General features: G+C 43.1%; 1 protein-coding gene across 1 annotated transcript in view; it reads right to left on the bottom strand.

Moving 5' to 3' along the window:
• The window catches only part of LOXL4 (lysyl oxidase like 4), a 211,960-nt gene that overhangs the window by 85,142 nt on the left and 112,930 nt on the right, over positions 1 to 13,888 (bottom strand). Inside the window, exons 7-10 of the mRNA XM_085606332.1 lie at positions 13,320 to 13,503; positions 12,228 to 12,382; positions 7,943 to 8,110; positions 5,388 to 5,550 (exon numbers count right to left, since the gene is read on the bottom strand). Of these exons, the coding sequence (XP_085462458.1) occupies positions 5,388 to 5,550; positions 7,943 to 8,110; positions 12,228 to 12,382; positions 13,320 to 13,503 (670 nt within the window). The remainder of the gene's footprint in view (positions 1 to 5,387; positions 5,551 to 7,942; positions 8,111 to 12,227; positions 12,383 to 13,319; positions 13,504 to 13,888) is intronic.

The following is a 13,888-nucleotide window of genomic DNA, read 5'->3' as shown; positions in this document are numbered from 1 at the left end:
AAAAAGATGACACCATCATTCAAGTGATGGAAAAAATTAATATGGGATGGCCAGCAAAGAATAGGCTACAAGAAAAACTAAAACATTTTTGGGAAGTCAAGAATGAATTGTGCCAGGAGGATGGATTTTTGATCAGAAGTGGAAGATTCATACCACCTGAGTCATTACGCACCAAAATTCTTAACATATGCCATGAAGGGCATCTAGGTATTGCCAAGACTAAGAGCAGGGTGAAAAACATGTACTGGTGGCCGGGCGTGAGCAGAGACGTTGAAAGAGCAATCAGAGAATGCAAATTATGCATGGATGCAGACAAATCTCAAGTCACATTCAGACCACCATTACAACCCATTGTCTCACCCACTATGCCGTGGGAAAAAATAGGGATTGATGTGATGGGACCCATCACTGAAGCGCAGGAACAATGGTATGTGATAGTAATTAAAGATCATTTCAGCAAATGGCCTGAGGTAAAAATAACCAGCAAGCCAGACACACACAACATTGTGAAATTTATGGATGAGACATTTTCCAGGGAAGGTCTGCCCAAGCAAATTATTAGTGACAATGGGGCACAATTCTTGTCTCACATTTTTCAGAATTATATACAAAAACACAATATAAAACATAAAACCACATCTGTGTATCACCCCGCTGCCAATGGTGCAGTCGAAAGATTTAATAGAGTGTTGAAGGGCACTATCAAATTGGCAGCGAACAATAATCTCGACTGGAAACAAGAAGTGTTGAAAACTGTGTGGGCTCACCGCATTACACCTAGTGACACCACGGGTCATAGCCCATTTGAACTTATGCGCGGTAGAACTCCGTTATCAAACGACAATGTGGGGTGGATAAATGCAGCCAAAAGAGTGGAGTGGTCAGCCAGTGCAATCCGAGAGAGACTTAGGCAAGCCCAGCACAAAACAAAAGATTACTATGACAAAAAACATGGATGCAAGGAGGTAGAAATCAAAGTGGGAGATCTTGTCAAGGTGAAAAGGAGTGGTTACGTGGGGAAAACGCAGAATAGATATACCCCTCCTTTGACGGTAAGAAACGTTTATGGAAACTCAGCACGTTTGAGCGACGGAAGAGTGTGGCATTTCTCAGCACTGTCGGCATACAAGTACCCAGCAAACCCTGAAGCTGAATCCAAGAAGGATCCCGGTCCAGAAAGCTACGGGGATGATCAAGAGACAGCTGCCAAAGACAACAAGACACCCATAGACTTTTCGGACTACGAGTCTGACTATGAGTTCCCTACTACACCCATGAACGTGGGAAGAAGTGACACTAGAACCACCATTTATCCATCAATGACAATGAACGACACTCAGGCTGTTAAGGGAAACCGGCGCAAGTTGCCACCCACACCGCTTGAAGGAAGTTCACCACAAGTCCGCAGAACACGTGCAGGAAGGTTGTTGGGAGCACCGATGAAGCTCAAGGACTTTGTTTGTGAATGAACCTCACCTTATCTGAGACCTGTTAACCCCTCCACAGCTTTCAGACTTTCTACGTTGATTGCAAAGGGGGAAGATGTGTTACGTTCCTTTTATGTCCCTCTTGGGACACCGTCCTAGTTTGCCTCCCCTGTGTCCCTGCGCGGACACCATACCTGTGAGGTCATCAGCTGTCCAACTGTTCACTGACAGTTGACAGCTGATCGCCGATCCAGCAAGTCGTTATTCGCTCCTCTCCTGTCGGAGCATGTGTTGGTGTTTATGAATAAAGGAATCTTTCTACTTCACTCAGCCTTTATCTTCTTAACAAGCAGGCTTGACAAACACGATGATATACAAAACTCAGTTATAAAAAAATGAACAATGTAAAGTTTCCACTCGCTCTCTGACGTCTAGTAATTGAAAGCACTATTTATATAAATTACTGCGAAAAAGGCTCATGGATGAATTTCCCTGTAAAGTATGAAGTGCCAGTTAGAGATCGTTGTCTGTAAATAAAGTACATGACACTGCTCCATCACTGTAGGTTCGGGTCGCCCTAGTGACTCAACACAATCCAAGCAAGCAGTGTGTGATCGTAAAATACTGGAAAGGGACTTTGGCAAAAGGACCGTTTTTTACAGATCGAATAATGTGGGCTTCACCCTACTACGCCCTGTGAGAATGAGCGTCATCTGCATGGCGGCGTCTCTCTTGCAGGATCTTCGTCTCTACAATCAAGGGTGGTAAAAAAGTATTCCCTAAAGCGAGAGATTCTCACCCACGTGCAGCTGTCATCCCTTCATTGCCTGGCTGAACCCATGATGCACGAGGTAAGAGGAGGCAGGCTGGCAATTCTAAGTGCATGATTGAAGTGCTGAAAGAGAAGAGGGACCTGGAGGGGCGGAGCCCCAATGCCCTAATGAAGAAGAGCCCACCCCTGCTGATCTCAAACCCAACTTTGTAGCCACTAGCTCGCAGCGCCACTTACGATTTACAGGAGTAAACGACTAGTAGTATTTTAATAGTGAGTGAAAGAGCTAGTGAGTCACTTAGTGAATGAGTAAATAAGTGAGCCAGCAATTAAGGGAGTGAGCAAATACCGATGTAGTAAATGGTATGGTCATCTGAAGAACAATAACCAGATGAATTATCTATTCACTCTGTTGCCTGGTCTGTCACATATATACATAATATTCTATAGAATCACCAGAAGTCCTTATATTTCGAGAGGCTGAAGCAAACACTGTCCTTTTCTATCCAGTCTCACACTAAATCGATCCATGGAGTGGACGAGGGATCCCACTGCAGTGAGGGCAGACTGTGACTAAAACTGCTAAGCATGACCACCGGAAGGGATCCTTGACATTAGTACAGGTTAGAATATCAAGACCTAAACATCGGGCTACCATAATATCATCGCAGACCAGGACACATCGGCTGTTTGCACTGGTGCTTCTTTTGTACATGAACGTGTTTGTTACTCCATGGTGTGACACGAGAATTGTTTAACATTTTTTTAAAGAGTTTTATGACAGGTTTAAAGTGATTTTAAATGGTCTTTGCAATTTTGAAAAATTGTATTTAAATGATTGTATTACTGTCTGCAAGTTTTAAGGAATCAATTATCCGAAATACAATTTATAATAATTAATTCATAGCAAAAATATCAACAACCAAAATATCGTGCAGGTAAGATTATACAGGTAAGTATAGATTTACTGTTCTGAACTCCATGTCAATGTACTTTGAAGATATATATTGCATCGCGGTACATGCATATATAGTTAAGTTTAGTAAATCTATACCTACCCACATATACTTAGCATCTCGATATTTTGGATGTTGAGATATTTGCTACAATATTATAGTTGCACAAAATGAAACTCTCAATTTCATAGTACCATACCATTGATTCACTGGATCCCATGGATGCAGGTATGAAGTTCAAAGTGTCCTGCACCAAGACAAGGCCTACTTGAGCAAGAACCTTGGCAGTTCGTGCTGAACTTTTCCTATAAGGAACAGGGTCAAGACTGATTTGCATATAGCTGGGTTTGAACTGGGGTTTAGAAGTGAGCTAAAGAACAATGATGGATTCAACCCAGATCTGTGACTGGAGACGCGGGTCTGAAAAGTTTCAGCGCTCCGCCCATCATCTCCTTGTGTTTGCTTTGTTCGCCATAAGTTGGCAGGGTATACCCAGACGTGGGTCCCTTGCTCACTTTGCCACTAGATTCAAGCTAGCCTGGCTGATGAGGGGTGTTACCCTGAAACTGGTCCCAGGATGCTTGTTTCTGGTCCAGGGTGGACCTGGCTTGGCATGATGGATTGTTTCCATAAGGAACAGGGTCAAGGCTGATTTGCATATGGCTGGGTCTGAACTGGGGAGGTGAAGTGAACTAAAGAACGATGATGGATTCATCCCAGATCGGCGACTGGGGGTGAGTGTCTGAAAAGTTTCAGCGCTCCATCCATCATCTCCTTCTGTTTACCCCACAGTGAAGCACCTTGAACGCAAGTCAAAGGGCAGATATTCACTATACACTCCTCATACAAAAACAGAACATTTTAATTTGGCCGTCAATGAATACCACCACACAGGACAGGGACTCACGATCAGACAGGAGTTCTCCCTTTGCTTCTCCTTGTAATCCACAGGTGTCTGTCCTTAGTTATTTAGCTCACTAGTTTATATTCCCAGAATGTCACAATGTAAAAAAATGATAACATAATACGCATGATGTTTACCATTTAACAATAACCTTGTGATCAAGTGGGGGAGAGAGAAGCTGAGATTCATTCGGCTTCCGTCCAATGGAGGTATAATGAAAAGGGAATGAATCACTAGTCCTGTGTGTTACCAGGGTCTGGGTTTCTACTCGTCTTAAAAACCCTCATTCACGAATTACCACGGGTGCGGTATATCTTGATTCTCTGCCTGGTAGGTTACGAGAAAAGCATCATCATCGGGTCTTTGTTATGCTTTCCTCCACCCGCAGGAAGACCAACTGGTATTTACAGTAGTGATCAGAAAAAGTGAGGGTGAAAATGCAGTGTGATTATAAATACCTCCCCCTAACAATCTTGATTTTATCATGTTGAGGATGGGGTAAAGGTAAAATCAAGAGGGCGATGCAGAAAAAGGAAGTTATACCAATCTATCGAAAAAGTTTACACTTGAATGTTGTCGTGATGTTAAACTGTGAATGATGCATTATATTTTGCAAAATGCAGACCCAAGTTATTGTGTAAATGTTCAATTTGCCACTTGTTTCATCCGATATTTTAGAGGTTCATGCATGATGTAATAAAATGCTATGGCTGCTTGAGAAAAATAGTGGTCTGGGTGTAAAAAACGCCTGAGTGTGCATAGTGTGAATCAGGGGACTTGAGCAATGGGCCAGGTTCCTATAGAACTAAGAAATATATGAGCCATCACATGTGTCCAGACAGCCAATAAAAATACTGCGCTTGCTTGATCTAACAAAGACAACATTACTTGCAAAATGGTGGCAAACTGCGTGAGTCCTAGAACACTACATGTCATATTTTCATCTTGTTAGTACAGGCAGAAAACAGAGTTAGGCCCTGATTCTGAGTGGGCCAGCGTTCTCTCACCCTTGCACAAATCCCTGTTTGCGAAATGGCCAAAATTCTGAATTGTGCAGAGTTTACTGCAAGAGAGGCAAGGAGTACATTATTTACGGTGACGAGCGGATATGCACCAACATTTGTCTGCTGCTCCTCAAAAGCTCAGAATAGTTGTAGTTCCCCACACCATATAAATTCCAAACTCCGGGGTATTGAATTTTATTAGGATGCCATACATACACTCATAATCAAGACTTTAGTGAGACAGACCTCAGAATGGACTTTCAGAGCATTCAGTCCCACACCTCCAGATAAAAAGTGTTTGATACACATTAATCTTGGACTTACTCAGTGCACAGGTGACTCCAGCAGAGAAACGCCCCGCTCCTCGAGGACAGTGCACCACGCCGTGCTTTTGGCACCGCTGGACAGAGAGCTCAGTGCCGGAGCACCTCACGCCACTCATTACCACTTCACCTGCCCCTGGTGTCCCCTGCCAGTACCACGTGTCCTGGAGAAAAAACATAGAAGCAGCAAACATTACAGGAATCCAGACCTGCCAACCTTAAAAATATTGTAGTCAAGCGAGAGAGGAGGTGGGGCCTGGTTTGGGAGTGATGCTGAACCGAAGTTTGGGGGTTTGGGAAACTGCCTGAGCAGAGAAAATGATCATGAGAGGGACCCTTCATTCACCAAGGGAAAAGGGTTCCGTATTTAACTAAGAAAACATAAATTCTTCCTTTGGCAGACCACTTACCAATCCATCATTTACATCAAACTTCACTCATTCCCATACAACTTGCATTCATACACCTATATACTCTTCCATAAATAAAGGGAGTATATCAGTGTGTATGTTCCTCCAAATATAGTGTTCCACTACGCAAAACACCTATATATATCTATATATCTATATACATATCTATATATATATATATTTATATATATATATATATATATATATATATATATATATATATATATATATATATAAAAAATACTTTATTGTAAATAAAAATTATATTGTTATTCTACACATATAAAAAAAGGCTATCAGTTTGTTACATTGATTTAAATCCAGATGCATCAATAATTCCACAGTATTGTTGTTACTTCAGACATTTCTAGGGTACCTAAGGTTACAACAAATATCAAAATAGGAAAATAAAAATAAAAAGACAGAAGGAAGAGAGTATCCGCAAGACAATTCACTTTGTCATAAAAACAGCCTTTCTTTGTCAATATCTAATCCGGGCTCAGTGAATTGACAATATTTCATCTGTTGTGCCAATCCGTGTCACAGATTAGGGATCAAAAGCGTCAATGCGTTTCGATTGTATCGTTCTGGTTAACACCATCTTTATCAAGACCAAAACAATAACTGTCACTTTTTGTATATAATAATAAATATCTTGCACCTTCTGGGCTTTCCCATCGAGTCTCAATGATTATTCTTGTTAATGTTTATTTAAGTCCTAGCAACTTTTAAAAAATCCTTATCAAATTTCCAATATTGTACATGAACCTTTGAGGTTAAATGGTTTCAGAGGAGAGTATAGATTTTTTTTTTCTTCTTTTTTTAAAATATCTTCAACTTTTCAAAAATCTTCTTGTGAGAAAGGTGTATTTTCTTTATTTCAACCAATATTCATGGTTTTCCAATCTGTGGTTACTGTATTATACCACAATGCTATTGCATCCTTGTTCTTTCATTCGGCGCTTATCCACGTCCAGTCAATCCGATGAATTTTATCATCTGCCTGAGCAGCCATAGAGCCCACCATAGTTGTCCTTACCAGCCTCTCGCGTCCTCCCTCAATACACAAAGGTGTCTGAAAGCACCTCTCATGTCCTGAGAGAATGGGTGGGAAGAGGCGCCGCAATGGCCATAAGGGAATTCAAGAATACATAGCACGCACAAGCTGGAAAACTGCTTTACTTGAGGATTTCTAGAACACATTTCAGTTCAGTGCGTGACATCCAGTGCCAGGGCCCTTATTGGAAGGCCACTGCAACCTGCACCTCTCATACCCTGCCAGCGCTACCAATAGCAGTACGAACATAAGACCTAACCATTGCACTCCTACAAGTGTGACAATTCAGACTATTTCAGGCCACACACAGCCATAGTAAAGGCATGAGAGGCTAGTATTATTAATTTCCAATGTATATGGATCTAATAAACATGGTTGTTGTGCTCATCTCAAAATAAAAAAAGACAGCGCCACCGTGTGGCGGACTGTCATCAGAGCAGGTTCTGACAATTAAGTGCCAGTGCTGAGCACCAGAAACAACTGGCACAAATTAGGCCCTGGTGATATCAGTAGTTTATTGGGTAACCATGTGAAGAGTGACGATATCGTGTGACACACAGTGGCACCATGTGAGTTGTTAAAGCTGGGAACCAGAAACCTCATATTCCTCCTCTCCACCTCACTCTGCACACCATTCACCACCTCCCACTAAATCACACTACAAATCCAATTCTCCTTCCTTTCCCCATACTTTTACCCATCTGCACAGCAGGAGAAATGGAATGGGAAACTACAAAAAGCTCAATCTTTAGATTTTGAGAAGGATATCTAACATGATGCTAAGTTGATGTACATATCAGGAGACAAATGTCCTTGACTATTCTGTGATCTTTTTATAGTCCTAAGAAGCAATTCTGCACCATGGATATAGGACTGTGCAAGAACTGACACCGGGCAAAACATGGGTGTCCAACATCTGTTTTTGTCAAAATAAGACAAAATGCAATACGAACCACTGCACCATGACAAAAAAACAAAAATTAGAGAAATGTATGACAAGATAATTCCAACAGTACATTGTAACACAGGACCCTGCAGATAATCACACCTTTGGACGCCTCTAGTCAGTAGAAGATGCTGAACACCAACCTGCAGGGCTTGGCTTCCAAAGCCCAGTCCCAACTGACGGCACACCACCATGGCTTCATTGAGCCCCCAGAGATCACTGCACACAGCCCCCCACTTCAGAACGCCGTTCACCTCCGTCAGCACCTCCACTATGCCTTCATCAAGCGTTCTCCCACCGGTTAGGCGCACCTATGTGGAGGAAATAAAAGTGTAATTAGAAGACTTGCATTCAGGATAAGCAATCATTCAATAATAAGAAAACAGGAACATCCGACTCCATGAAATTAAAAAGAGGCACACGGATAGAATAGACAAGCATGCCTGATAGCAGCTAATGCTTGTGGAAGTATAAAATATAATGACCAGATCCCGCCATAAGCCATATTAGAACACCTGCCTGCCATGTGTGCCTGACTTCTGCAACCAATGAAATCGGAATACTGTTCTCAGCCATGGGAATAATGACAATTTTCCACATCACAAAACACATTTCTATGGAGGAGATTACTGCAGTGGAAATACACATTTAACATGCAAGGATACAAAACTGAGATCTGGATGTAGCTATGAACATTGCAACCCAGATTTACTAATACTTTTCTCCAGGTTTGTGCAACCTTTGTAATGCAAACACAATGCAAAGTGGTGTATTCACTTTCCAAAGTAAATCCGCATTAAAATGTTGGACAATGTAATGCAATGAGCTCTATGCACGACTTTGCACCAATGGGGCATACAGTCAGTGGTACTTTTTGAGTTCCTACGCAAATCTTCACCCCTTAGGGTTTGTCAGAGGCAGTAACCAACATCAAAATCATTCCTTACAAAGGTATGAAGACATTTCGTGTAACATAATACCTATCTGTCAGCTTCAATAGGGCGTAATAACCATCCACCCTTAAATGCATGTTAATGTTTACATATGCTTTTCACAATCGGTTTCTCAAACCTAATGTGTTTATCATGACTTCTCATAATAAACAGACCAGACCTATGACCTATGGCAACAGAAATATTTCTGCCTCACACCAATCAGGCCTGTAGCTGCAGTGGCGTAGCAAGGGGGAGGAGTTTGGGGGTGGCCGCTGTCCCGGGCAGCAATCGCCAGCACCCCCGACTCTCCAGTCCAAGGAATCCGCCAGCAGCCCCCCAATTCTTCAAATTCAGGGACCACCCCAGCAGTCTAAGGTCTATCTACGCCACTGTGCTTTCAGAGGCAATAAAAGCATGTGAGTCAGAGGGGACAGTATTGACAGCTAACAGAGATTGAGTATTAACTTGAACCTGCAGTCCTCTCTCTGACCGCACAGCATCCTCCAATGGGAGTTAACAAGTGAGTATTTCAAACCCCGGTGATAACAAACTCTTTTACACAAAGCTGGCTTTGAGGAAGGCATTCAGCCAAAACGTGTCTGCCAGGTGTTTTAGCACTGCGCTTGAATAAGAACATATGATGTGCCAAGGTGGTGGAATAAATCTTACCTGAAGTGAACCCGAGCTGTGTTAGACCCGTTTTGACTTTGGAGCTGGAGTGGGAGTTTATATATAAATATAAATGCCCGAAACGCGTCAGATTGGTGCAACTCGGCTTTTAATAAAGTAAAACAACAGTGCCTTACTGGATTTGCGTGGTTTCCATTCTTCGTTGATACGGATTTTTGTGGAGCTACAATTGGTGAATATAGATATATATATATATATATATCTCCAAGCTCCAAAGTACCCAACGTACAAGGCGCACTTGAGCGGCAACATGCTCATGAAGAGCCTTTGTGGTATACAATCTGCCGGCACAACGATAACTTTAAGCAGTTCAATTTTGCCATGGATGCCTGGCGCGTTTTGAAGTGTCCCCACTTCTCTTCGGAGGCTTTGACAATTGAAGGCGCATAGGACACCACCTTCATCATTTAAATGCTCCAATGCAGGCCCTGGATGGGACTCTCTGCCGCGACTGGCAGAGCATTAAGGGCCTTCTAGTGTCCTTTGTCTCCAGATGGAGTGCGCAATGTTGCTGCTGTAGAATTCATAGCCCCCAGATGGGCCTCGGTGTGCCGGTGGATATGCTAAATCCGTTGCTGCCCCACGAAATCGGCCTGCTCGATAACAGACCGCGTGGACCCCACCTTTGCTTCCATAGTCCTAACCTCATTTGATCACTACTCTCAGCATGCATAGAAGCAGCTACATTTACCGTTCACCTGAGTTTTTCTAGTCTTCACTCTAAAGGGCTCCGCCTCCAACCCCTTGTTTCTGAAGTTCTTACTGCAGTAAACTACAACTCCCAGCATGCCTGGAACTACATCCAGGAAGCAGTTTCCGAGCTGGAGCTCGAGCTTACTACTTAAGCGCGATATCCTCCAGCAGGGTTCCCTCCTATCAGACGGACATACGCACATCACTTTCACGCTCGAATTGAGCAGTAAGTACTTGCTGGCAGCCATTGGTTTGCCATGTGCGTGTGTGATAGGGTCCTCTTTGCGCCAATGACACACAGTAATTGACCATTTTTCTGAGGCTTAAAAGCGACTATATGGGTACTAAAGTCCATACCGCACACCGCCCATGTGTAGTCCTGCCGTGTGTTGCTGGGCAGTGGGCACCCCTTCGCGCTTACAAGCGACTATATGCGTGTCTGAATCCATACCGCACACCGGTCACGAGTAGTCCTGCAGTGTGTTGCTAAGCATCCCCTTGTGCTTATGTCGCGCTGTGTGTATTGACTTTTCAGGGGCATGTCAATGAACCAAGCGTCCCCGGTCCGGTCCCCGCTCCCGCAGACCAGGCACGCTCTCCTCCGATTCAGCACACTTTGTTATGTGCACGCTCCACCTCTTCAGTGTTTTGGAGCTTGGCATAAATTTTCAATTTCCGTTTTATTTACACATTTCCTTTGTTTTCCAATTGCGCTCAGGAGCGCAACAGTTCGCTCTTCCCTCTGTTGGGACCCCGACAGTGTATTTGGAGCTTGGCATAATTCTTAATTTTCGTTCAAAATACACATTTCCTTTCCTTTATTTGCAATTGCACTCAGGAGCATGACAATTCTCTCTGCCCTCTGTTGGGACCCTGATACAGATTAATAATTATCCCGATTTTGACAAACTTTACCCCTTTGCTCATGACTGCTCATACACTGTGTGCTTGTCTTTGCTCTATATACCATAACTCTTTCATACTCTAACAGAACAACCTTTACTCAATAGGTTAGATCGGCGTATGTACCTAAGGCTCATAGCCCGGGACAGATGCGGTATAATACCTGACTGTTGTAGGTGAGTTTCGCAGAACTAAGTTATCACTGGGTGCACTGTCACACTAGTTCTGTTGTACAATCATGTACACTATATGTTGTTTGTTCCTTTTTGCTGTTGATCAACGGTGCTGTACCTTACCATGTTTTAACTGCGCGGTGTGCTGTTGTTTGTTTCACCACAGGTTTTACCAGTGAATATGCTGAAGTGCCAGATCACTGGTTTAGTATTACACACCGACATTTCCCTTAACCATATTTTTTATTTTTCATCACTCACTATTGTGTTCACTCACTTATAGCAGTAGCTGGTTAGAGATCCTGATGAAGGCCACTACACTTATGTAGGTCTAGTGGCCGAAACATATTGATCACTTCCTAGTGCAACTGCCTCTAAGGTTGGCGGTTACACTACTCATTATTTATTTTTAATCCTGGCACGAGGTAGCAATAATAAACCTTGTCTGGCTAACCTCATAGCTAGTTTTAACAATTTTTTCCTAAGCACTGCACTCCCTATACCACACATCACGCTCACATTGGGATTTATGAATACCCCCTTCTTGAAAACATCCCTGAGCTCCTCCCTTGCAGCGAGAGGTTGTAGCCCGCATCACGACTAGGATCGTATCCTTATGATGAAGCATGACACCTCTTGTGTGTGAGGGAAACCGTCCTTAAAAGGGATCCCCTCCCCTTCCAGCATAGTTGTTTCTATCCACACGCTTGCCTAGCTTGACTTTGGACCTGAGGGCTTCTTTTGTGACAGATATTAGTAGAATTGGGGAGTTTGCCCCCGCTGGTCCTTAAATCTCCCCAAGCCCCCCCCCCCCCTTGTGAGAGTTCCGAAAATGTACATGTCATTAATGAGGAGTTATTGGAGAGAAATTCGGAGTGGGGTAACCAAATGAGATGGTGCATGGACAGCTTCCCTAATAGGACCCTGTAAAAAAATGTGTATTCCTCTGAAGGGTTGTGACAAAACCATGGATCTTATGATGCTTCATATGATGCTTCATAGAGACAGTTTTGGCAGCAGTTGAATATACATACCTTATTCTGATATCCCATCTGTGGAACGTTGCACCTGACTGCCGCATCCTCCTCGTGCTGACAACCCTTCCTACTGGCCTCCTGGAAGCGGCACTGTGTGATGGACTTCTCTTGGCCACTGCACAGTACCTCGCTCATGTGGATTGGCCCCAGACCTTCAACCAAAGATGAATGTTGATGAATCACAACACACCCAGCAGTAGGCAATAGACAATTTAAGTTTCAATTCACTTTTTGGAGGGTGTGGGTGATGGTGGCCTGGAGGAAGGGCCTACCAAACCCCAGAATAGAGTGGGGGACCACATGATCAGTTTATTATCATAAAAATAAGACACATCCAACTTAGGTTAAAATGACAATGTAAGAAAATGGATTGCACACACTAAAATAAACTGTTCCTGATCGCCTAAAATAGTTTGCACATTTACTTACTTTTGCAGTTAAGTCTATGGAATTCTCAATTTTTAAGATTTAAAATGAATGGTATAATAAGGCTCGTTGAGCAAACATAGGCAACCATAACAAAATATATAGCTGTGTACAGGCAGAGCATGTTAAACATACTGCATGCTCATGTTAAATGCAGGTTTATTGTGCCTGAAACTATTCAGGAGCAGCAGGCAGGTACATTATCATACCATATGGCAGGCAGTTGAAAGAGGGGTCTGCTGAAGACATACTAGCTTATTCAAAAGGAAATCAGGATCCAGGACATCACTAAGCTGAAGATGAATTAGCGCAGGAAAGGGATGACCAGAAGGCGGGACTTCTCCATCGGGCACAAGCAGGATCTAGCACAATTTCCCTATCTGCATCAGAACAGCCCACACAGCCCATAGCCTCTTAAATTTCTGATAGGAATTGATGACCCGTCAGTTCGAAGAGTACTATCTCTGCACACAATGGCAGCCTGCCGGTCTTGGAGACAATCTTGAACTGTACCCTAGGGCTCAGAGTCTTTGTTCGTCTCTCTGCTAATTTTTAGCTATGTAGATCCGAATATATTCATACAGTTTACCTAACATGATGTTTTGTAGCGTTGTTTTTTATCAACGCTGCACAGGACAGACTTGTCAGTCATTGCACACCCACCTTGTCCTAACTGAGCTCCAAACAGCACCTCTTTGGCAGATCCAAAGCCCAGCTCCCGGCACACAATGCTGGCAGCGATGAGGTTCCATTTGTCGTCACATACGGTGCCCCACCTGCCATTCTTCAGTACTTCCACCCTTCCCTCTCCGATCTGGGCACCAGCTCTGAGTCTGACCAAAGGCTCCTAATAACAGTAAGGTTAGACAGCAATGAGATGGCAGAACAGACACTTATTGGACCACAAAACAGAATCACTTTTAAATCTGGAAAATCAGGAATCAAACTCTTACAGGTTTTAACAAATCCAAACTAGCTGTATAGATAGTGTTTATGCTTGAAAGTCAAAAACTGATCATAATGACATCCTTTAGACAAAAGTATGAAGCTAAATGCTCAGTGGTCAATGTCTCTGAGCAACTATTTTCAACCAACACTTAATTTCCCAAAAACATGTTCTATCTGCTCATATGACATGTGCAAGATCTGGGTACCATGGCCTCCCCAGTACAGGTATTTAATACAGGCATTTAGTACATCGCTAAGAGTAATCACTTATAAAACACCAGGAA

The sequence above is a fragment of the Triturus cristatus genome, chromosome 1_2 (genome assembly GCF_964204655.1).
Source record: "Triturus cristatus chromosome 1_2, aTriCri1.1, whole genome shotgun sequence".
NCBI classification, from domain to species: Eukaryota; Metazoa; Chordata; class Amphibia; order Caudata; family Salamandridae; genus Triturus; species Triturus cristatus.
The sequence above is the reverse complement of the archived record's forward strand: the minus strand, read 5'-3'. Positions and strand labels throughout refer to the sequence as shown.